At 37.1% G+C, this 25,111-nt stretch overlaps 1 protein-coding gene and 1 long non-coding RNA gene across 6 annotated transcripts in view; one reads left to right on the plus strand and one right to left on the minus strand.

Annotated features, from left to right (window-relative positions):
* Positions 1-795: 795 nt before the first annotated feature.
* elmo2 (engulfment and cell motility 2) overlaps positions 796-25,111 on the minus strand; it is a 92,057-nt gene continuing 67,741 nt past the window's right edge. For 4 of the 5 annotated variants that reach the window (XM_058791137.1, XM_058791138.1, XM_058791136.1 and 1 more), the window contains one exon: positions 796-2,281. In XM_058791137.1, coding sequence (XP_058647120.1) covers positions 2,081-2,281 — 201 coding nt within the window. In that variant the 3' untranslated portion in view covers positions 796-2,080. Of the gene's footprint in view, positions 2,282-14,903; positions 15,013-25,111 lie in introns of all 5 variants that reach the window. The other variant, XM_058791139.1, reaches the window with a different exon arrangement.
* Positions 9,683-19,470, plus strand: LOC131549193 (uncharacterized). The gene is made up of 3 exons (XR_009273356.1): positions 9,683-13,444; positions 13,876-13,959; positions 17,874-19,470. It is a non-coding gene; the product is annotated as an uncharacterized LOC131549193 (long non-coding RNA).

The raw sequence follows: 25,111 nt of genomic DNA on the forward strand, positions 1-25,111 counted from the left end.
TGCCTAGCTCATGAATCAGTATATCATATACACGAATTCGGGCACTGGTAAAGACAGCAAGGACCCTACCTCACTACACGCTGGTGACTCCATTTCCAGCGACAGACTAGTCATGTGTAAAACATCACCACTGGTATTTAACAACAACTGGACAGGATAGATATCTATTTTTTTATGTTAAAGTACATTGCAAAAAAAGAAAAAAAAAAACTTACTAAAAAACTATTAGATGGTTTAATTGTTCTTTTTTCATCATTTAAGTTAAATATTAATTATAAATGTTGACAAAAGTGCTACCTTATGCTTATTTTTGAAATATAATTAAAATATAATTAATTTCATTTAATTTAATAATTTGTGCATTTTATATTAATTATTTTTTCTCTTGCTCTTTCTATGTGTGCTATAAGAGGGAATATAGAAATTTCATGGTTTTATGTTGTCTCACGATGGTAATGGACTTAGTGCAGTTTTGGGTACCAGACAAAATTTCTTGTAAACTGCTTTTGGATAACAGACAAAATGGATGTCATCTGACTTATTCATAATCATTATCATCTGCCCAAACCGTCCTTCATTACATGGCTTCATTAGCTAAGCCATCACTGGTTAGCAGTAATTGTGCACCACATATTAATCTTCATTTTCATTTCATGTCAACATTTATACATTAATTGCTTTTGAGTGATCTTTTTTCTTTACATCTCAATATATATTTTGTACGCAACTGCATTTCATATGGGTGTGCGGCACTGCTAAAATTATTTATCAAATGGATGAAAAATAATCAAGCTATGACTTCAACACATTTTATTATTGCACACAAATTCATTGCATTACTGTGATAAAGCAGTACAATATATACAGTTTATATACAGTGGCCATCAAATTTTAATGATGAAATAAAAATGAAATTTTTCTTCCTTCAATCAAATCAAATCAAATCATCCCCCGCCCCCACCTTTTTGGCAATGAGAAATAAAAAGGGAATCAATACCTTCTGAAGGCACTATATATTCATAGTGTGTACAACATTTCAACCGAAAAACTGATACCTGCCCACTAAAACATTCAGAAACTACCAGCTGTAACATGAAGCAAATCTGATAAACATCACATCTCTGTCACCAATCCATCTATGGGTTCGTCCTGTTTTCACACAGAATAACCTTACATTATGGCAAGCAAATATGAACGCAGAGACAGAAGATAAACGTGTAAATATTTCCAGCTAAATGGACTGAGCAGTCATGTTTGAGTACTGTAACAAAGAAATCACCAAATTAATGTCTAAATCAATGAACTCATATGGCTAATATCACATACAGTTTCTGCAGGACTGTAGAGAGAGGTGATTTTTGAATGTTGCAGTCGCAGGTCTTCATCCTGTTCAGTCTACGAGTCACAAAACGTTTCCACCTTCTTGCACTTGCTTGCTTTCTCCCTCCGTTTCATGCAGACCATATAGTGTCTTTCACATCAAGTACAAAAATATATTTCTATTGACAAAAGCAAACGTCAGTAAATATTAGTTATCTGCAGACAGATCTGTGGGGTGTACAAAGTTACTAACTGTTCAGTTGAGTTACTCATATAAGCATTTAACATCACATCACACATGGGAGTAGATGCCTTACAATATCTATACACAGAATGATGTTTAAGATGCTGTTTCTGTTTTTCTCATTTAAAATCAAATACTTGAAGACAGAAGAACCATTTGTTTTTCTGCCTTACAAATATTTGAAAAAGGACTGAAAAAATACTCTCGTAAACAAGACTAGTTCATGTTCAGGCACATACACTAGTATAGAGGTGAAGTGTGTCATTTCTACTCTTTTGTCCATCTTTGTCCATCTCTACTGGTCACATCAGAAGTTGTCGTGTTGGGAGGCTCAAACAAACAGACTGCTGTGTTTAAAGCATCACAGGGTTTCACTCTTCAGCAAGTCAAACTACCAATGTGACTCTGAATGTGAAACCGGCAGGAAAGTATCTTAGTGACAGACAAATGACACACTTCACCTCTGAAGAGTGAAAGACACAGAAAACACAAGCTCTGGTTGAACAGACAGACGTCTCATCCATAGTTGTAGGTGAAGTTGTAAGTGCTGGGCTCTTTGGGCACAGGGGGCGGAGCCTCAGGGATGGTGATATTCTCCAGATCGAGGAGGCGGAGCTTCATTTCCATGCTCATTAATGTGTCAAGGTCACTTCGTGTGAGATCGCTTCCCAACTCCTTACCCAAGAGTGCAGACAGCCCATCTGTCCAGATGCAATACTGATCCACACAAACAAACAGCACAAAGGTCACTCATCTTTCCTCAAATTATACATTTTTCCCAATAAAGTGTAAAATAACATATTCAAACAACACAGTCTGCAGCACAAACAGTCTCTGTGAATCTGTGGACTCAAGGCCTATGGTATCCCATTAAAGCTGCACTTCACTCTGGAATGTAAGTCTGTCGTGCACGCAGTTTGATGCTTATAGCCTTGTCTTTTGCATACTGCTGTTTGTAAATATTGCTGTAATGCAGTTCTAGGATGTTACTATTGCGTGCTAGTTTTGTGGAGATGTGATTTTGCAGACATACAGACACAAATAATAGTACATTTTGCCGTCAGTGACCGTCTCAGCTATAGAGTCAAAACAGGGTCACATATACTTGAAAAATAATTAAAGTATTGCAAAAGAAAATAAAGTTTTGCAACAAAAATGAAAATATTAAGAAAACAAATGAGCTTTTTGCAAACAAAAATAAAGAATTGCAAAATATAAATGAAAGAGCAAAAGGAATGATTTTTACATGGCCATATCTACTAATTTATTTGCAACTTTGCTCTTTTTCGTTTCAGTCAAGTGTGAGCTTGCGATACCGTTTGATCCCTTTGCACTTCACGTTTCTGCACGTCTCACTTTCTGGCATTGTTTTGACATGTAACTCCTCCCACTACAATTAATAAGATATATAAGATCATCCGTACTCACACTTGCCTTAGTCTGTCACACAGACATGTGCTTAGTCAGCCATGAGTTCTGTCGCACAGACACGCGCTAAACGAGTTTTAGTCTGTTGCACAGACAAACGTAGAGCCAGTTCAGTTCTGTCACTTCTAGTTCGGCTCAAGACAGCTTCTAAATGATAATTCGTTACACAGATACTCGCTCAACAGTCTTCTAGTTCGTCACAAACACTCACTCAGGACAGCTTTCAAACGGATTTAAAGGATATTTTCGCTTCAGATTCCGGTCGTGTTTTGAACACACAATTCGCCGCATCGACCAGTATAAGTGGCTTGATTTGGAAGTGACTAAGAACAATTCAGTCGAGATCGGCCCTCCCTGCATGGAGTTGTAGCCTACATCATTAAGAAGATCAAGCATCCTCAACAGATGTGGATATATGTCACTCTCCATTCATCCAAACGTGTCTTCATGAAGCTAAGCCAAGTTTCTTTTTCATACTCATGCTTAAAGTTATCAGTTATTGGCAACACGCTTGTTGCTAAGCTTAATTGCTCAGTACACGCTGTCGCTATAGTCTTCTGATCTCGTTGGCCATAGCTTGTTGGAAACTGCCGTTGCTTAAAGCCATTTAGTGACTATTTGGAACCTACTGTTTACCAGGATTTATGTTTATCATTGGGAACATTCTCATTGTTAAGGCTAGCTGTGTTGTAACAAATATGCTGTTGAACAAGATTCTGTTCGTTATTGGAAACATATATTCGTTGGTTATCGTCAATATGCTTAATGCTCTCTGGTGTTATGGGAAACGTATCATTGCTTAAGCACAGTTTGATTTCTAAGTAGTGTGGAATCATGTGAAGTAGCTATTTTCATTGAGTAGCAAAAGCTGTTTGAGTCGTTAAATATCTCTAGATGATGTTATATGCCATTTAGCATATTCATTACCTGCATTGTATTCTACCTAGTGTCAGAATTTTATTGTTCCCTTGTCAAAAAATCCTATTGGAATTTCAGTTTATCCTTTAGGATCTTATTAGATTCTTAGAATCCTATTGGACATTCCTATTGATTTTAATGGAATTTCACTTTGTCCTATAGGATCTTATTGGATTCTTAGAATCCTATTGGACATTCCTATTGATTTTAATGGAATTTCACTTTGTCCTATAGGATTTTATTTGATCCTTAGAATCCTATTGGACATTCTGATTGATTTTAATGGAATTTCACTTTGTCCTATAGGATTTTATTTGATCCTTATCCTATTGGACATTCTGATTTATTTTAATGGCATTTTAATTTTTCCTGTAGGATCTTTTATTGATTTGTATCATATTGGACATTGTGATTTTTAAATGGAAATTCACTTTGTCCCTTGCGAAAGTATTCATGCCCCTTAATTATTTTCACGTTTTATGTTGCTGCCTTATGTTAAACTATGTTAAAAAGTTATGTTTTTTTTCCACATCAATCTACACTCCATACACTATAATGGTATGAAACGGTATAAACGGTTTTTAACATCTTTGCAAATTTATTAAAAATAAAAAACTTAAATGATTCCATTGCATAAGTACTCATACCCTTATCTGGGACAGTTGAAATTTAGCCCAGGAGCATTCATATTGCTTGTAGGTGTTACTAGACTTTGAGTGAAGGTAACCTGTGTCAAATTCAATTGAATGTGTATGATTTGGAAAGGCACACACGTCTTAATAAAAGGTCCAACAGCTGATAATGCATATTAGAGCAAAAACCAAGCCCTGGGGTTAAAAGAACAGTCTGTAGAGCTCAGAAATAGGTTTGTGTCAAGCCACACATCTGGGAAAGAGTTCAGAAAAAAATTCTGCTTCATTGAAGGTTCACAAAAGCATGTAGTCTCTGTTACCCTAAATGGAATAAGTTTGAAACAACCAGGATTCTTCTTAGAGCTGGCCTCCTGGCCAAACTGAGCAACTGATGGAGAAGGGCTTTGGTTAGAGTGGTGACGAAAAACCTGATGGTCACTCTATTTGAGCTCCATGATCATATGTGGAGACAGGAGAAATCTACAAAGGGACAAACATCACTGCAACACTCCACCGATCTGGGCTTTATGGCGGTGTGGCCAAACTCAATCCTCTCCTCAGTGAAGACAAAAGAAAAAAAAAAAACACCTAAAGGACCCTCAGACTGTGAAAAATAATATTATCTGGTCTGATGAACCTCAATTCTAAGCATCATGTTTGAAGGAAACCATGCTCTGCTCATCACCTGCAGAGTACCGTCCCAAAAGTAAAGTGTGGTGGTAGCAGTCTCATGCTGTGGGTCTGTTTTTCAGCAGCAGGGACTGAGGGACTTGTCAGAATAGAAGAAAAGCTCAATGCACCAAAATCTAGAGAAAACCCAGTCCAGAGCATTCAGAACCTCAGACGGGCAGAAGGTTCACCTTCCAACAGGACAGTGACCCTAAGCACACAGCAAGAGTCGCTTATAGACAGCTCTGTGAATGTCCTTGAGTGGCCCAGCCACAGCCTGGGATTGAACCCAATCAAATATTTCTGGAGAAACCTGAAAATGTGCGTCTGCTCCCATCCAACCTGACAGAGCTTGAGACATGAAGAGGTGAGGAGACAAATGGCAGATCATTTTTTATTTTTAATCAATTTACGAAGTTGAAATTCAAAATATTACAGTAAGGCAAAGATAATAAGTATGACATTTCATAATGTCTGAATAAGTTAAAATGCATTACATGTTAGTAGGAATTCATAGAAACACAAACATCTATATATGGTATTGTCCTGACGCTTCCCCTTTAAGAAATCCAAATGTAGTGCGCGTGCAACTGTAGCGCGCATACTTTGAACAGTAACGGTCAAAGAGGCGTTGTTTAACTTGTTAAAATGTATTTAAAGATGTTAAAAAGGAAGAATTCGTAATACTTATCTGATCTGCATCCTAAACGAACAGTTTTGGGTTAACAATATCTGTTGGTGAGTTATTGAGCTGGTTTTATTGTATGTGATTAGCAAAGGAGTCCGCCCCCTTACATAGCAAAAGATATTGTTTAACAACTGATATTAATTAAATATTAATGTATGCTGTTTATAATAAAATGTAGTGAGTACAAAATGTATGTTCAGCCACCATTTTGAGCTGTTTTGAATAACGTTGTGCTTTACGGTTTTGTATAGCGCTATTTTAATTATTTGCATTGATGGATTAATAAGATGTTCTTATGGCCTGTTGTCCAGGTCAGGTTTTATGTTCCAGTTAAAAAGTTTGACATTGGACAACGATTCTCCCGTGATATATGAGCGTACATGGAGAAGACGTGCATGACAAGCCGGTGTCAGCAAGAGGACCTGCTGCGTTGCCTGGTAACCAATTGACCATATGCACAGAACGCTCTTTTGAACTTCCGCATAGTTTTAGTTTAGTTCATTCTTGCACAAGAGTAAAATAGATACATACATATATATATATATATATATATATATATATATATATATGTTTATATACAGTGAGGAAAATAAGTATTTGAACACCCTGCTATTTTGCAAGTTCTCCCACTTAGAAATCATGGAGGGTCTGAAATTGTCATCGAGGTGCATGTCCACTGTGAGAGACATAATCTAAAAAAAATCCAGAAATCACAATGTATGATTTTTTAACTATTTATTTGTATGATACAGCTACAAATAAGTATTTGAACACCTGTCTATCAGCTAGAATTCTGACCCTCAAAGACCTGTTAGTCTGCCTTTAAAATGTCCACTTCCACTCCATTTATTATCCTAAATTAGATGCACCTGTTTGAGGTCGTTAGCTGCATAAAGACACCTGTCCACCCCATACAATCAGTAAGAATCCAACTACTAACATGGCCAAGACCAAAGAGCTGTCCAAAGACACTAGAGACAAAATTGTACACCTCCACAAGGCTGGAAAGGGCTACGGGAAATTGCCAAGCAGCTTGGTGAAAAAGGTCCACTGTTGGAGCAATCATTAGAAAATGGAAGAAGCTAAACATGACTGTCAGTCTCCCTCGGACTGGGGCTCCATGCAAGATCTCACCTCGTGGGGTCTCAATGATCCTAAGAAAGGTGAGAAATCAGCCCAGAACTACACGGGAGGAGCTGGTCAATGACCTGAAAAGAGCTGGGACCACCGTTTCCAAGGTTACTGTTGGTAATACACTAAGACGTCATGGTTTGAAATCATGCATGGCACGGAAGGTTCCCCTGCTTAAACCAGCACATGTCCAGGCCCGACTTAAGTTTGCCAATGACCATTTGGATGATCCAGAGGAGTCATGGGAGAAAGTCATGTGGTCAGATGAGACCAAAATAGAACTTTTGGTCATAATTCCACTAAACGTGTTTGGAGGAAGAAGAATGATGAGTACCATCCCAAGAACACCATCCCTACTGTGAAGCATGGGGGTGGTAGCATCATGCTTTGGGGGTGTTTTTCTGCACATGGGACAGGGCGACTGCACTGTATTAAGGAGAGGATGACCGGGGCCATGTATTGCGAGATTTTGGGGAACAACCTCCTTCCCTCAGTTAGAGCATTGAAGATGGGTCGAGGCTGGGTCTTCCAACATGACAATGACCAAGCACACAGCCAGGATAACCAAGGAGTGGCTCTGTAAGAAGCATATCAAGGTTCTGGCGTGGCCTAGCCAGTCTCCAGACCTAAACCCAATAGAGAATCTTTGGAGGAGCTCAAACTCCGTGTTTCTCAGCGACAGGCCAGAAACCTGACTGATCTAGAGAAGATCTGTGTGGAGGAGTGGGACAAAATCCCTCCTGCAGTGTGTGCAAACCTGGTGAAAAACTACAGGAAACGTTTGACCTCTGTAATTGCAAACCAAGGCTACTGTACCAAATATTAACATTGATTTTCTCAGGTGTTCAAATACTTATTTGCAGCTGTATCATACAAATAAATAGTAAAAAATCATACATTGTGATTTCTGGATTTTTTTAGATTATGTCTCTCACAGTGGACATGCACCTACGATGACAATTTCAGACCCCTCCATGATTTCTAAGTGGGAGAACTTGCAAAATAGCAGGGTGTTCAAATACTTATTTTCCTCACTGTGTATATATATATATTAGTGGTGGGCCGTTATCGGCGTTAACGTGCTGCGTTAACGTGAGACTCTTATCGGGCGATAAAAAAAAATATCGCCGTTAATCTATTCTCAAAGTTGGGCTGGGAGTTGGATCTATACTACGCAAGCTATGATGACTTTCACCTTGATATTTTAGCGCGGATGTATACCTAGCCGAATTGCACTGTAGGGGGCGAGAACGAGTCTTCGAACGTGTGTGTATGCGTGCTAACATGGATGCAGCTATGAAGCCGCCGGGTTTGCTTCAGGGAAAATTTATTTTTAAGAAGCTTCCCAATGGAAATCGGCAAGTAATTTCTGTCTCTACATGGTCAAGCTCTCTGTATCGCGCACACAGCGGAGTTCCGCCCCGGTTCGCACACACACACACACACACACACAAACAAACAAACAAACAAACAAACGTAAGCGCACACACAAGTGAGCACACTCCCACTCCTATTTGTAAATATTAAGCCGCAAAACGTCTATTTAAATATGACTTCTGTGTGTCTCTGTGTTAATGTATGGCGCAGACGCACGGGTTTGTTCACTACTCATACAGAAGACCGCGTGATGCTTGCGGCGATATTAACATCTGTCGTCTCACTAAATGAGGACATAAATACATGAACAACATCTCCAGAACTGCTCTGAGAGTCACTTCATGAGCATTCGAGCGTTTCATTTGAGAAAAACTATCCTCACGACAACCCGTCAAAATAAAAGTTCGGTTTCACTTGAAGACATTGGGCAGAACGTAATAGGCTACTACTACTAAAACTATTAAAACCTTATCTTTAAGGAATAATCATACAATGTCTTCAATGTTATTATCAATATTAAATTCTTGATGACTGCTAGTTGTTTACTACTAGTAGTGAACTTATTCTGATCTACTTGGCAGAATTCAAATGAGCCATTTTAATCTAGATTAATCTAGATTAATTCCAAGATTACAGTGAGATTAATCTAGATTAAAAAAATTAATCTATGCCCACCACTAATATATATATATATATATATATACATATGTGTACACAATCCATATACAATGCAGGGAGAGGCAGAAAACCCAAAGGGCTTATTTAGAGCCTCCACCTAAACAATGAAAAAACGAAACAAAAACAGACTTCTAAAACTAAAAGAAAAACTTTGATTACAGTAATTAAATTATGTTGTAATTAATTACAACATATGTCAAAAAAATAAATAATAAAACCCATAAATAATATACTCAACAACAAAAACAAACCATATGGTACATAAAATAAATAAAAAAAGACAAGATAGATTATTGCATTTAAAATGATCCTTTATACATCTTTTATAACAAGCCAGCTCGTAAACTTCTGGTAAAGCTGATTTAATGTTGTGGTTTATATAGGTAGAGACTCTTGAGACCTCTTCTGCCTCATTCTTGTCAGAAATCGAGAAAAAAATTATAATATTTGCAACATGGTAAATAATGATAGCATAACAACAATGATAGATGATGCCTTTAACTTTAGGTAGCTAGAGATGCTATCTCCCAAATGACATCATAATGGTATTATTGATAATCAATAACTTACCTTCATAGTCATGAACACATTTTAAAAACTTATAATATTTGCCTTCTCAACTGTGGGATTACAAATTTATTTAAATGTTTAATTTAGATTCCAATGTAATAATATACAAACTGAAGAAGTTATATACATTGTGTTTAGCATTTATGGTGAAGATGATGACATCAGATGAACGATTCTGTTTAACAAAGTTTGTAGCACGAGGTCCCTGCCAGTTCCTGTTCTCTTATTGTAAGTGAAATGAGCCAGACGACGGAGACTCTTGCCTTTTGTTTGTAATTGCTCTTGATGCCCCTGCCCCAATCTTTGGGCAGTTAGGCTGATTAGATTAGGAGTGGTTAAATGGGGAAGGATGCTATACCTGAATACTTAATTTGCATGCTTTAAGGTCATCACCCAGGTGCTTTGTTTCCATTCCTAAGCACTGCCCCCTAAATGTATTTAAACTACAATGTATCACTGCTTTAGTTGAGATTTTCGATGACTACAGCTACCAACAGCTTGTGTTCTCAATAAAAGAATCCTGCTGAAGATACGACCCGAAGTCTCCATGGTCTTCACTTCTGAGTTGCCTAAACTTTAGAAGATAAAAGTTCACAACAGGACTCTATGGCTGTGCAGTAAAATTCACTTTATAGATATACTTTTCATTCATGAAGATGAAATGAAAGAAATGTGTCTCCTAGCGAAAAACAAATACTTTTAAGATGAAAATGTTATTAAATTATCATTATAACTAGTAGATGGCAGCAGAGGATCACTCATTAGCTCAGCTGCCATTTCAACTCCAAATCTGTGTGCTTTTATTGTACTGAAGTATAAAGTATAGCAAGTGCAGGAATCACAAAGTCTCATGTCATTTTATAAATAAATAAATATGCCCCGACACCAACAGCATATAAGGGAGAATTGTATAAACTAGTTAACTAAAAATTAAATAAGTTCATTATTAATGGTATAACAATTAAATAATGCATTAAATATTTTGAAATATTTTTAATTTAATTTATTAACTACATTTTTTAAGTTTTATCTTTAACTGTAAAAGCTGCTAAATATATTCAGTCAGCACAGACTTGTTACTGTTGTAGTTTTGCTACTCTAAATTTAGTCTGAATCACTTAATGCACAGCTATATTTTGACATTGGCTTGTCTTCCATTATCAATGTCAATCATAGCAATGAGTCCCTGAACAATTTAGCAGATTTACCCGCGTAATATTTAACACCCGCGTTTGTCATTCCTGAAATGGTATACGTGGACGTTTGGTCCTCTTGGATAAACAAAAATTTTCTTCAAATTGTGAATGGATTTTGTACAGAAACTAAGCAAAGGGTGCGCCTCTTACAGCACAGTACAACTGACTGGAAATGACGGAGCTGGCTCATCTAAAACCAGGAAGTAATTGTGCATATGGTCAATTGACAGAGCATTATTGATTGCTTTGAAATATATTGGATACAGTATTTTTCATACTTTTCCCCGGTTTTCCCTTAACTGAATTGGATGTGTTTTTTCTCTCTCTCTCTCTTTTTACATTAAACACAAACTGAACTTTATTACATTTATCGCATGAAATGAACAGTATTATACACCTCAAAGGGAAATTAAACTGATTTACGATATCAAATTCTACTTACTGTTTGATGTTTTATTGCTTTGTGTTGTGATGTGATTGTATTTGCTATTATTATTGTTATTGTTGTTATTGTTGTTACAGTAAAGTGTTATTTTTTATATTCAACTTCTGTTCTCCTGGTATAAGCTTCATATCTTCCTCCCCAATTCTAGAACTGGTCTAGTGGATATTTGCATTGGAGGATGCAATACAGTATGTATGTGTGTGTGTGTGTGTGTGTGTGTGTGTGTGCGTGTGTGTGTGTGTGTCATCAATCAATTATCAGTGGCTTAAAATTTTTACATTACATGCTACATCAGGGTGAATTTAAGCAAACTGCAAGTACAGTGTAAGTACTACAAATACAGTGGAAAAGTGCACCTTTAGAATATAAAAAAAAAAAATCCGGTTCCTACAGGATATTTATGTCTTGTCCTATAGGACTATTCCTATCGGAATCCTATAGGAATGGTTCCAAAATACGATAGAAATTCCAATTAAAATCCTATACAATTGTCCTATTGGAATCCTACAGGATTTTTTGACAAGGGTTACTTCTCTGCTACTTATATCTCTATATACATAAGACATTGCTTGTCGCTAGGCGTTTGGGAAAATCTCCAAAGGGTCTGAAAGTTGTTATCTAGCAATAAGTTGCATATTTGTTAAAGGGTCATGAAACCCCAGACTACTTTTTCTGAGATTTTAGCAGAGGTGTTTGTGTTGCACATCATAAGACAATGTTAGCATCCGATCATTTTAACTGTTTGAGCAAACTGGTTAATTTTAAGCTTTTTTTGTGCTATTTTCATCTTCCGGGTTTAAAATCTACATTGTGTTGACGTCACAGTCTGTGACGTAGCAATGGACTATAATACATCGATGACGCGTCGGCGTCTATTACATTCTTATCCCATGAGAGGATGTTTCGCTTAATTATTCACTGCGTACATTAATTGAGAGAAACATTCATGGATCGAAGGAGAGCGTTTGTTTTTGCTTTGTAATAAGAGTTTGGCACAAACGCGATTCATTCACTTAGTGAGTGTAACCGTTTTTACAGCTCCGTGACACAAACCGTCAAAAGGCTTATATAAACGCAGCAGAATAAGCCTAAAAATGTATCAGAGGTGCAACAGCATGTTCATATATATGTTTTCGATACAGAGTGCAAATGGCTGTGCATTTATTTGCGTTTTTAACTCGATGGGAGCGAAATTAAACTGTCTGAACCTGAAGCGGTGTATGTTGTCTGTCTCCTCTCTCCCCTCCGCTGCGCACCACGCCCACTTTTTTGGCATTTTTTAAAACTGTGGTGAGAACTAACCAGTGCTGAAACAGGGGGTTTCATGACCCTTTAACACCGATTGGAGGAGTACAGCATACAGAGTGGCTGATAATTTATGAGCCAGTTGCTGATGGATTAAGTTCCCAGCAAACAATGACCTGGGCAGCACAAATTCAGCGGCTTAATACGGGCGGACCACCGTCGGCACACCATCGGCGAGCCGACCAATCTAAAAACGCTTTCGGTCAGCCGGCATTTTTTGGGTGGCACGCCACCAGCGTTTTGCCGCAGCTGGGCCTCCGTCGGTGCACCAGTGGCAAGCGGTTCGGTACTGTGTTTCTACTGAGCTCTTACATGACATCTTTGTTTTATAAATTATATATATTACATTTATGTGTTACATTACATTTTTACAGTTAAAAGGAATCTGAAGCACTGAATAAAAATAGTGAGAGTTATAATTATTAACAAAAGTTTAGTATAAAAACTGCAAGCACATTTTTAAATGAAATGAATAGTTTGAATGATCGTAAAAACAACAATACAAAATCTAATAAAAAAATAGCACAAAAAAAAAAAAGAAATTAAATAAAAATAAAAGTGCTAATTTGTCCCACTATCACGTGCGGGTTGCAGTTTACACCTATGTATGAATGGGTCATATAACTACAAAACGATTAAATTTCAAAATTAAATAAAATTTTTTTGTTGTTGTTTATGTTCTATATAATGTTTATTTATAATGCGTGACTGTGACGTGTTTTGAACGCGCTCTGAGTCTCATTCAAACTCTGCAGGGAGGGAGTTACCATGGAAACGGGGCGGCAACTCTCCAACTGACAGCTGCAACACTGCGTCTCTCGCTGCTGTTTTCACCGTCTTCAGGTGAGTTTAGTCCCTAAAATCACACAAATATTACATACAACTGTTCCTGACACTTTTCTTTCTTGTAATTGATACGCTTCTGTTGAATATTTACTTCATAAAGACGGTTTAGTGTCTTCGAAAAAGTCCGTTAGCATCTCAACTGTTTTCAGACGATGTATGCTAACTCTGTATATTGAGCTCTGATTTATCGAAGTTTTGACTTTTCATCACACATTTATGTGTAGTTGGGAGATTTTAATAGCTTTGTAAAGGTTTTGTCAATAGGTTATTGGAATTAGACAAATTTATTTAGCCTAAAATATGTGCTGTAACTTTACTGTTAATCGGTGACGTCACTTAAAGGAGCATGTATTAACTGAATCTAGTTAAAACGTGATTTGATATTTAATGGCAAACAATTATTGATAAAAATTGTTCTGTGGTTTCAGGAGTAACACTTCTACAACAGAAGAGAAGCTCCAACATATCTAAATTTCTGAAGGAAGCTGCTGACAGAGATGTGGGAAACATAGGTAAGCTGCATGAGAAAGCTCATTAAATCACTTCATATATGCAAATATGTAGTGAAAAAATGCATATCACCATGCATCATTTACAATTCTTTATTAAATTTATTTTAAGAAGGTTTTAACATCCAAACATGAGTGAGTGATGTTAAAATGTATTTTATTTCTGTGATCAAAGATTAATTTTCAGCATCATTACTCTTCAGTTTTACATGACTATTATTCAGAAATCATTCTAATATGCTGATTTGCTGCTCAGGAAATATTCCTGATTCATATTTTGTTTTGTGTTTTGTGTGTATTATTCAGGATTCCTTAATGAACAAAGTTTAAAATGAACAGTGTTTTTTTTTAAACAAAAATATTTACTCTCACTTCTCATCAATTTAATGCATCCTTGCTGAATAAAAATTATTTTATTAAAAAAACCTCATTGACTGTAAACTTTAGAACAGTATTGTACAATACCATTTAAAGGTCTGGAGTCTATTTAACAATGATGTCACAAATCCTGTCCATGCACTTCCGTTCACTCACCACCAGAGGTCACCCGCTCATCACATGGACTCTTGCAATGCACTACACTACCGTTGCATTTCACCAGACTACAATTCCCATCATTCATTGCACTGACAACACATGCACACAGCTCATGGCACTGATCACACACAGCTGTCACAGATTACACATTGCACTGTTTACATGCCTTATTTAAACCCTGGACTTTCTTTCCCTCACTGCCGAGTATAGTATGCATTATCGCTGCCCTACAGAGCCTTGTTAGTTTCCCTAGTCTTGCCTTGTCTTGCCTTTTTTCGGATTGTGTTTTTCCCTGCCTGGACTCTCACTTACGTTTTGGATTACCTCTCTTGTCATGCCCCTTTGGATACTGTTCGCTGTCATCTGACCCACGCCCGTTTTAGATTACTCTTTGCATTGCCTATATATACCTGTCTGCCATTGTTCGACCCTGCCTGTTATGACCACGTCTCTTGTCAATAAAAGCTTGCATATGGATTTGCACGTCTCACGTCTCGTCAGCCCCGTAACAAATGAATCCTGAAAAAAAAAAAAAAAGTTTACACTAAAAAGCACATCTTTTTTTATATATTGTTAATAATCAGAAATGTTTCTTGAGCAGCAAATCAGATTTATTTTTGAAGGATCATGTGACACTGAAGACTGGAGTAATGATGTTATATTCAGCTTTGATCACAGCAATACATTATAATTTAACATTCAAATAATAATAAAAAACTGTTCTCTTGAACTGTAATATCATTTCACAATGTTATTGTTTTAACTGTTTTTTGAGTTGTGAGTATAAGAGACATCAAAGATGTAAAACTCCTACTGACCCCAGACTTTTTAACAGTTGTGTAAATTAGTTATGATGTTCCTCACACTTCAATAATACTGCGGCATATGTACACTGTAAAAAACCCAATTAACTAAATGTTGAAAGGGCAAAAATATTTGGTTACACTTTATTTTGATAGTCCACTTTAGACATTCTACTAACTATAAGTAACTTTGTAACTACGTGTCAACTAATTCTCATTAATTTGCAACTACATGTCTACTAACTCTCAGTAGGGTAGGTTTAGGGTTAGTAGAATAAGTTGACATATACTTGTAAAGTTTCTCATAGTCAGTATGTTGTATGTTGTGGACCCATGAAAATAAAGTGTTAGAAGTTATTAAGCAGAGAGTCTACTAATAGTCTTAATGACTGCTAGTTGACGTGTAGTTGCAAAGTTTCTTACTGTTAGTAGAATGTCTAAAGTGGACTATCAAAATGAAGTGTTACCAAATATTTAAGTTGAACTCTTTTTATTGCTTGTGCTTAGTTGAGAAGACATATTAAGTCTGCACAAGTATATTTTAAAAAATATTAAATGAATGGTTATTTTCAAATCCAGTCAACATTCAGAATGCTAAATGTTGACTAAACTAATAAAAACAAATCCAGCCAACACTGAGATCATTCCGCACGTGCACAAGCCTGAGTGACTTTGCGGGAGAAACAGCGCCGCCATCTTGTAAAGTTCACGAGTCAGGTGAGTTGCACTAAATAAATGTTATTTTTTAGACTAAATTTAACGAGAAAATCATGCAACATATCCAACTTTTTTGAGTGGACATTTAGAAAGTGTTTTATGAGTTGTTAAGTGGATATAATTTAATTTTTTTAACTTAAAATGTACTTTTCTTTCTCCATCAGGGTGTGGCCAAAGGTTTCATTGGTGCTTTGTCATCACTGCAAGATTTCAGATGCAACCCAGTCAGTTCTTCCAAGGCACCAAACACCAGACCGCTCCACTGCAACTACATACTGTGTGTACCTTCAAGACTAGGAGTTTATTGTTTTCATTCCAGGTAATGTGTGTAAATATTTAGAGTTTACTACAATTAAAATGTGCTTTATTGTTCTCAGTGGCATCTACGCTTATATTAGTCTGTTTCATTCTTATTCCGAGGTCACCATAGCCACCAGATCCAGTCCATATCCAGATCAGATGGTGGATCAGCACCTAGAGACGACCTCTACAGCCCTGAATGTCAGCGGAGACCATGTCAACTAGATGAGCTCCTGAGACAGATCCCCAGTGAAGACCTCGTTGGCCATCGGGACAAGACCACAAGAACCAGACAAGTCCTCTGCTCAATCTGACCTGTGCAGGAATTAAACCATGCCATGCTGGTTTCGTCTGGCCAGAGGAGAACTGCCCCTCAACTGAGCCTGGTTTCTCCCAAGGTTTTCTACTCCGTTTCTGTCACCGATGGAGTTTTGAGTCCTTGCCACTGTTGCCTTTGGCTTGCTTATTTGGGGACGCTTGGCTGATTGCATAGACACTATTGGAAGAGAGCTGAACTGAATGATGATTTCATTGAATCATCAATGAACTGACTTTAACTGGAAAAATGACTTGTTAATGTCCTCTTGCATTATTAACAAACTATTTTCCTGTTTGACTGTAAAGCTGCTTTGACACGATCAGTATTGTATAAAGTGCATTATAAATAAAGGTGACTTGACTTGATTTTATATACTGTAACTCCTGCTTCATTTTTTTTTGTCAGCTGGAGCTTTAAAGGGATAGTTCACCCAAAAATGAAAATGTTCTGTTAATTTACTGACCCTTAGGCCATCCGAGATGTAGGTGACTTTTTTTCTTTAATCCTGTATGTTTAGTCTGTATGACAAATGTTATAAATTGAGATTGTTATTAAATAATGACTATTATGTGTTGTAAATTGTGTGTTTTTAGTGATTGATAAACACCAGTTAATCATTTTTAATAATTTAAACTATAAAAATATACTGTATGTTTTAGTTCCCCCGCAATTTCTTATGATGCCCAAATAATAAATCTTAGTTGAGGTAACATATAAAACACATGGAGTAAAGTGTTACATTTTAATTGACATAACTTGCTGTAGTCTTCTAAATGTTTGACCAATTAAAACATTTAATTTGAATGAACTATAAAACTACTTTTTAGAGTGAGACTGTGTTTGTTCCCTGAATACTGAGGACAAATTATATGCTTACTAAGGGATATAGAATACAATCAGATTGTGATTTAACCAAATTATAGCAAAGTAAGCTAAATAATGTCACAAAACTCTGGACTATTGGTAGTACCCAGAATATCAAAGTCCAGTAAAGGAGGCAGAGATTATTTGCATTTTACTCTTAAACTCTCGAATAGCCTTCTGATAATGTTTGGGGCTCAGACACACTCTCTCTCTTTTTAAATCTAGATTAAAAGTACATCTTTTAGCCAAGCGTTCACATATCAACTCATAACCTTGTACTCTAGTAATAAATGCGTATGATCATCTTTTGCCTGAAATAATATGAACAGCATCTATGCTAATTCTTCTCTTTTTGTTTTCCTGTTTCTATCTCTCAGGTTTCCCATCCCAGAGTTACTACAGCTTGGATCCAGCCTCACTTGTGGTGACTTCAGATGATGCCAACACTCATGAAGACCCAGATGATAGCAACTATAGATGAACATACCAACCTGACAAATGTTATGTATTGTAATCATTGCCTTAAAGCATACATCGAGTGATTTTCAACCCACTTTGTATTGTTACTATGATGGTAATATATGTGAACGAACAATGTTTAATCTTTCTCTGAGTTCCATGAGATATACCTATTTATTTGTCAGCCAAATAATATTTAGCATTATCCGAGTATTGTTTATTTACATATTACAGACTTTGTGACAGTATAAAGTGGATTTAAATTCACCAAATTTACCCTTTAATGGTTGTCTGTTTAAATTAACATGACTTTGAACACATAACTTATATTATCTTAGAGTTATTGACATATAGACATTAATTTGTTGCCAGAAGATGCTCCCCATTGAGTCACAGTCACCTCATGCTGTTGATAGGATTTTTTTTTTGAAACCTTGAAATTTTCTAAAGCTGCTTTGATTGTGATAAGCAGTGTACCCTTACAACAGTTAACCATGTTTTTACTATGGTAAAACTAGTAATCATAACTGTAGTAATCAGGGCTTTTTAGTTTTTCTCAAACTAAGGTTTTGATACCATGGTTCTACAATAGTAATATTTTAGTAATGCTGGAGTAAAACTGTGGTAACCATAGTTTTTGAAACCATGGTGAAGTTTGTAGTTACTATAGGTTTACTACTATGCTGTAGTAAGACCATGGTTATGGTAGTTACTGTGAATTTACTACAACAATCATAGATAAACCATGGTTAATTTTGTGGTTGACTTTTGTATGGACATATGTGAATTGAATGCTTCTATTTGAAAGTCACATTGGATAAAACCATCTGATAAATATACTGTATGCATTTGTATGTTTAATCTGTTCACTGAAAATAAATTTGCAATTGTCATTGTACATTGTTTTTGATCCATTATTGTGTGCAAGGATATTTTGGTTAGCGTAATCGAACTGATTATGAGCCACGGACCGACCGTGGACCGCCAGTAAACAGTAATTATAAACCAGCGGCTCGTCAGCGGACCGCTGTCGGAAAAGCGGTGGCTGCCGCTGGTGGTCCGCTGGAATAACGATGAGCAAAACGCCGGTGAACCGTGGGCGGCATCCGCCGGTGGGCTGCCGACTCTGCCACCAGTGGCCCGCTGGTCTTATGTTAGCTGGGTTCCTTCGGCTGCTGTTGTAGGATCCAGTTGCTATGGAGGTGGTCGGTGCTCTGAGACGCGCAATTAGGACAGCGCATAAGCATTGACTGGTCAGCCTGAGAAAACGCAATTTCGTGATTTGTGTGCTTAGAAAGCATTATGAGACAGTCATTGTCAGATTTATTGGCAATTTTTATGAAGATGTTTAGTCAGAGACTTGGTGATAACCTTTGATGGAGTAGTGTTTCCCCGTTCAAGGATAGAGGAGCTGAGCTGTTTAACTGAGAGACGTTTCAAGGACTGATTCGCATGATATGACTCGCCTAGAAGGGACTTTGATGACAGACATTTCAATGGCTACATGTGACTTCATTTCATTTCAACTTATAAAACTATTAAGAGGGTCAACATTAACAGTTATTTAGCCTATTCATTCTTCACACTTTTTTTCTAGGGCTGCAGGTTGACGTTGCTACATTTGTAATTATTCTTAAATCGCTCATTTAACGATAGTGTGATAATGCTACTCATGCAAGCACATCATCATCTTCAGTCCCTCAATGGCTATGTCAAAGGAGACAATGCTTGCCTAGCTTCCCGTGTAGCTACTTCATATTGTTGGGGGGATAATAACTCAAGCATTATTTCTTCCTCTCATGAAGTTATTCAACGTTATGTCCAATATTCATAAATTTTCTGGTTTTATCCTCACCAGTTATCCAGAGTACAGCATTCCTGATCATTATTGAAATATGCCATCTCCACCAGCCGAGACGAGTGTATCCACTAGCGTGACAATCAGCCTGAACGCAGAGGCCGAGACGTTGAACAGAGAAGACCAATCGATGAGAGTGGGAGGTACACAGACCAAAGTCCACTGATGGTTTGAGGACAGCTGATTGAGGAAGTGCAGTAGTTTATCAACCTTGTGAGCATAGTGGCTACTGATGGAGGGACATAGGCTGAATCAACAGGCAAATAAGGAAGATAAGGAGTGCACTCCCTGAATGATCTTAGAACTGAACTTACTACTTCTTTGTGTTGGGGGTTCAAACTTAGGGAGGTTTGCCTGTGGACAGCTCAGAATCTGAACCCTTCAGAGCGAAGCCTACCGCCAAATATAAAGTTCAGGACCTGTACAATATTCTGACTCGAACAGAGTCCTGACTGAAATATATTTTGAGCGATGAATGGAGCTCGAGCGAAGTTCAGGCAGACCACGGCGTGACTGCAGCATCAGCTGATGCTCAGGTGATCGTAACTCCTCCCACTACAATTAATAAGATATATAAGATCATCCGTACTCACACTTGCCTTAGTCTGTCACACAGACATGCGCTTACCCTCCTCCATCCCTAACTCCTCCATAATGCAGATACATGATCCCTAACTGCTCACCCTCGGAGATATAGCATCTATCCTGCTCATGTTGCTCAAATTGTTTTATCCACAGTATAAAAGTCTTTGTTTACATTAGTTCAGAGTTACTGCTAGTTTTAATGTAAAAGAATGTAATTAACTTAATAAACTATACATAATTAAAAAAGGTCTAAGACTCAAGCTTCATATCAATATCGACGTTTTTCATGTACATAACTCCTGACATAAATTAAGAAATGATTGTCACTGTAAGATTCAAAAACTGAGGCTTTAGTCTTTTTGGTTTAGTTTTGTCATGGCCACGATATATTAATTTGTGGGTACGTGATAATATGACGGTATCGCAAGCTCAAACTTGACTGAAACGAAAATAAAAGCAGTGCTGCAAATAAATTAGATGATATGGCCATGGAAAATATGTACTGCAAAATCATTGCTTCATTGTTTCATTTATATTTTGCAATTCTTTATTTTTGTTTGCAAAAATCACATTTATTTTTTCTCAATACTTTAATTTTAATTCGCAAACTTTATTTTCTTTTGCAATACTTCAATTCCTTTGCAAGTATATGTGGCCCTGTTTTGACTCAACTCAGCCACCGCTGCACATAACATATGTATGAAAGTGATACTCTAAACCTTAACGGTTTTTTAATATATGTAAAGCTGTAAAGACATGTAAAATACTGTGTGCTAATTTACAAACAAATCAGTGTGTAATCGGTGTGAATTTCTACTGTCAAAATTACATTTGTTTTGGTCATTGTGTTTTGGATAAGGCTCGTAAATGGTATATTTAAATTTTTGATCATAAATTGTAATTTTGATTTCTTCTCTGCTGAAAAATCCAGAATAAACCAGCATGAATTCCATGCTGGTCCAGGCTAGTTTATGCTTCTTAGTGATGCTATGATGCAGATGGTGGACCAGCATAATGGAGCTGGTGAAGCCGGTTCTGAAAATTTTACATTTTTATTTGTTTTAGTAAGGATTATATTATTGATAAATATTATCTAAAGTTGTGAGAAAAAAAAAAAAAAAAATCAAACCAGTGAAACATTTCAAAAGATTTATGTTCTGTTTCAAAGGATCTGTGCACAAATAATTTAAAATCAGTTTAAAAGACCTGGGGTACATTGCAAAACAAGCTAATAACACCATAATCAAACAGATTGTTCGGTAACAGTGGGGTTATGATAAGTGCTATTGCTAATAAAATGCTCTTAATAATGAAAGGTCAAAATGGAAAATTATCAAGCTGTCAGTCACTGATTCCAAAAAAGTGTACAAAGTAAAAGGTATGTCATTGCAGCCAGGAGCATGAAATATTGTAGACAACAGTGATAGCATGCAATTTCAACAATTGCTGAAGTAGAATTCATTCAACCAAAGTCAAGGGCATAGTGCCCAAATCACCATAATAGTGACTTCAAACAGACCATTCAAAAGAAATAAAGACAAAATGGTTTATAAAAATTGAACATTGTGATGTGTTTGCAGTTGTTTACGCATGCTCTGGTGAGATACCATTGATTTCATTTGCAGTTGATTTCATCTAAGGCTGCGAGTCAATTGTAGTTGTGTTGTTTACTCGTCTCTTCTCTTTTTTCTGTTCTTGTTGTTCCTCTTATCTTCAGTGATTCTGTTTGTTAACTGCAAGTGTCATCACTAATCTTGTAAAGTGAATCGACTTTATTTCACTAACTGCAACACTGCTTCAGTGTTACTTTTACTCCATGGATTGGGGCCATGAAGCGAATTGACTGTGGAGACGGCAAGAGCGCGAAAAGTGTTTTGCTTAATGCAAGTTTTCTGTTTCTGTCGATTAGAGTAAATATCTGCTAGTTGGGAGGATTCATTCGTTTACTGAGTGTTTTATGTAAAATGTTTATGCTGATTGTGCATGTTGTTTGCCATTGGCTGTAATTAGAAATTACAAAAAGACTGTTTGCTCCCTGTTAATTTGTGTTTAAGTGGCAAACTGTACCACACTTAGTTTCGATTTCGATCCATTTGCATGCTATAGGCTTAGGTGTGATAATTAGAAAGGCGTGGACAGCGCCTGTAAGAATATTTAAAACTTGCTGAGCAGTTTCCAATCTCAGGATAAGCGAATTGACTGTGGAGACGGCAAGAGCACGTAAGTGTTTTGCTTAATACAAGTTTTCTGTTACTGTCGATTAGAGTAAATATCTGCTAGTTGGGAGGATTCATTCATTTACCTCGTGTTTTGTTTAAAATGTTTATGCTGATTGTGCATGTTGTTTGCCGTTGGCTGTAATTAGAAATTACAAAAAGACTGTTTGCTACCTGTTAATTCGCGCTTAAGTGGCAAATTGTACCGCACTTATTTTCGTCATTTGCGTGCTATAGGCTTTGTTGTGATAATTGCAAAGGTATCAATAGCTGTTTCCACTCAAGTGGATTAGCTGTGCATTTAAGTGGAGTCAGTTCGCTGGTGCGGAAGCGTCCAGCCCTCATGTTCAGCCTCCGAGTGTGAATACTGTGAAGACCTATGAGTGTAAAGACCTGCAACTTTTTCCTGTGCGACTTTAACTGAGCAACAAAACCGGCAATGCACTTAAGTATTTATTTCCTATTTTCCCTTTCTATCTTCTTTTTACACCTCTATCATGTGTTTCCAGTACATTCTTGTTGTCACGCAACAACGCTCTTACATCAAACGCAGACGGCAGCGCAATCTTGCTCACCTGCGTTCTATATGCATCTCTTCTTCTATACCTCTCTCTTTCTCTGTGGGTCTCTGGAATTTCACCTTCCCATCTTTCCTCTGTAGTATCCTCCTCTCTTCCCTCACCCACACATTTCTCATCTCTGGGTGTGAACGCAGCAACTGACACTTCGTGCTCCACTTTAACTTCTTGTCTGGACAATATATGTCTTCTCTCCTCCAGGCCAGCACAGGCTGCCCCTCTGTGTTTAAGTGGCTCTGATGTTCTTCGTGACCATCGGTCCAAATTCAGGGCAGCAGAGAGAAAATGGCACAAATCAAAAGATCCATCAGACCTGAGTACGTATTAGTCTTTGCTTCCATCTTTCTCTGCTGAAGTCCATACTGCCAAGTCTTTATATTTCCACAACAAGATCAACAGCGCATCTGACACACGTAATCTCTTCAAAACATTAAATTCTCTAAAACATTCAAATCACCCAAAAGGGTCCATGTCACACCTCTCTTTATCTCCCTGCACTGTCTCCCGATTGGAGCTCGCATCAAGTTCAAGACATTGATGCTTGCATATAGAACAGCCACAGGCTCAACACCTGCCTACATCCACTCACTATTACGAATCTACCTTCCCTCCAAAAGTCTGAGATCTTCAAGTGAGCGACGCCTTGTGGTGCCATCACAGAGGCACAAAATCACTTTCCAGAAGGTTTTCATTCACCGTTCCTGGCTGGTGGAATGAACTTCCCACCCCTATCTGGAATGCTGATTCCCTGACAATTTTCAAGCGACACCTGAAAACTCATCTCTTCCGTCATTATTTGACTTCATCTTAAAAAAAAAAATTGCTTTCTCTTTCCTTAACCTCTCCCTCTCTAGCTTGTATTACTCTGAACAATGCCTGAAACTTTGTATTTCAAGCACTTCCTGTGTTTATTTGCCTCTTTATGATGAATCGCTTATTGTATTCCTCAATTGTAAGTCGCTTTGGATAAAAGCGTCTGCTAAATGAATAAATGTAAATGTAAACTGAGCAGTGTTTAACACTGAAGGTTTTGCTGTGCCATTAAACGGAACCTGCATCATGTGTTTTTCTTATAATAATTTCTTAAAATTAATTGGATAATTGGCCTCTATTTAGCTAGGAACACAACTAAGAAACACAATATGTAATGCATACATGAGTTTTGTTGTGGTTTTGCTGGGATAATACCAGCACCCAAAAGATACACCAGCACACCAGCATTCCAAGCTGGTCCCAGCCTGCCAAGCATACTTATGCTGGTGACCAGCAATGCAGGATTTTTCAGCAGAGTTAACTGTTAGGGATGGGGAAATATGTACAAATAATTAAGAATTAACACACTGGCATCATGTCACTAGCAGTGTGAACAAAGATTATGGTGTAGGTGCATATTAGTGATACTTGTGATACAGGAGTTAGATCCTCACATAAAAATATAATGATCATAATTTATCAATATTATTGGTTAAAATTAAATGCCTTTAAATAAATATTGTTAAAATACTTGCTTAGTATGCAAGGATTCAGTGTATGCTACTATCCCTTTGTTGCTAGAAGAGTTGAGACATGGATCTATTCGCAGACTTCATTTTACAAGAGAAAGTAATCCAGAACGATGTAAGATCACTGTCATTTCTGTCATCATTTCCTCACCCTTGAGTTGTTCCAAACCTGCATGAGTTCCTTTTTTTTATGTTGAACACAAAGAAGATATTTTGAAGAATGTTGGTAATTTCTGGTCCCCTTTTACTTTGAAATTACAATGGTAGTCATTAAACTTCCATTGAATTCATGCTGAATTCATGTTATTCATGCCTTCGTTTCTACAAGGCCTGATTATTGTAATGCTTTATATGCTTTGGTTCAACCAGTTTTCCCTTTCACGTTTGCAACTGGTTCAAATGCCGCAGCCCGCTTCT

This window comes from Onychostoma macrolepis, chromosome 11, assembly GCF_012432095.1.
Source record: "Onychostoma macrolepis isolate SWU-2019 chromosome 11, ASM1243209v1, whole genome shotgun sequence".
Classification (NCBI taxonomy): domain Eukaryota; kingdom Metazoa; phylum Chordata; class Actinopteri; order Cypriniformes; family Cyprinidae; genus Onychostoma; species Onychostoma macrolepis.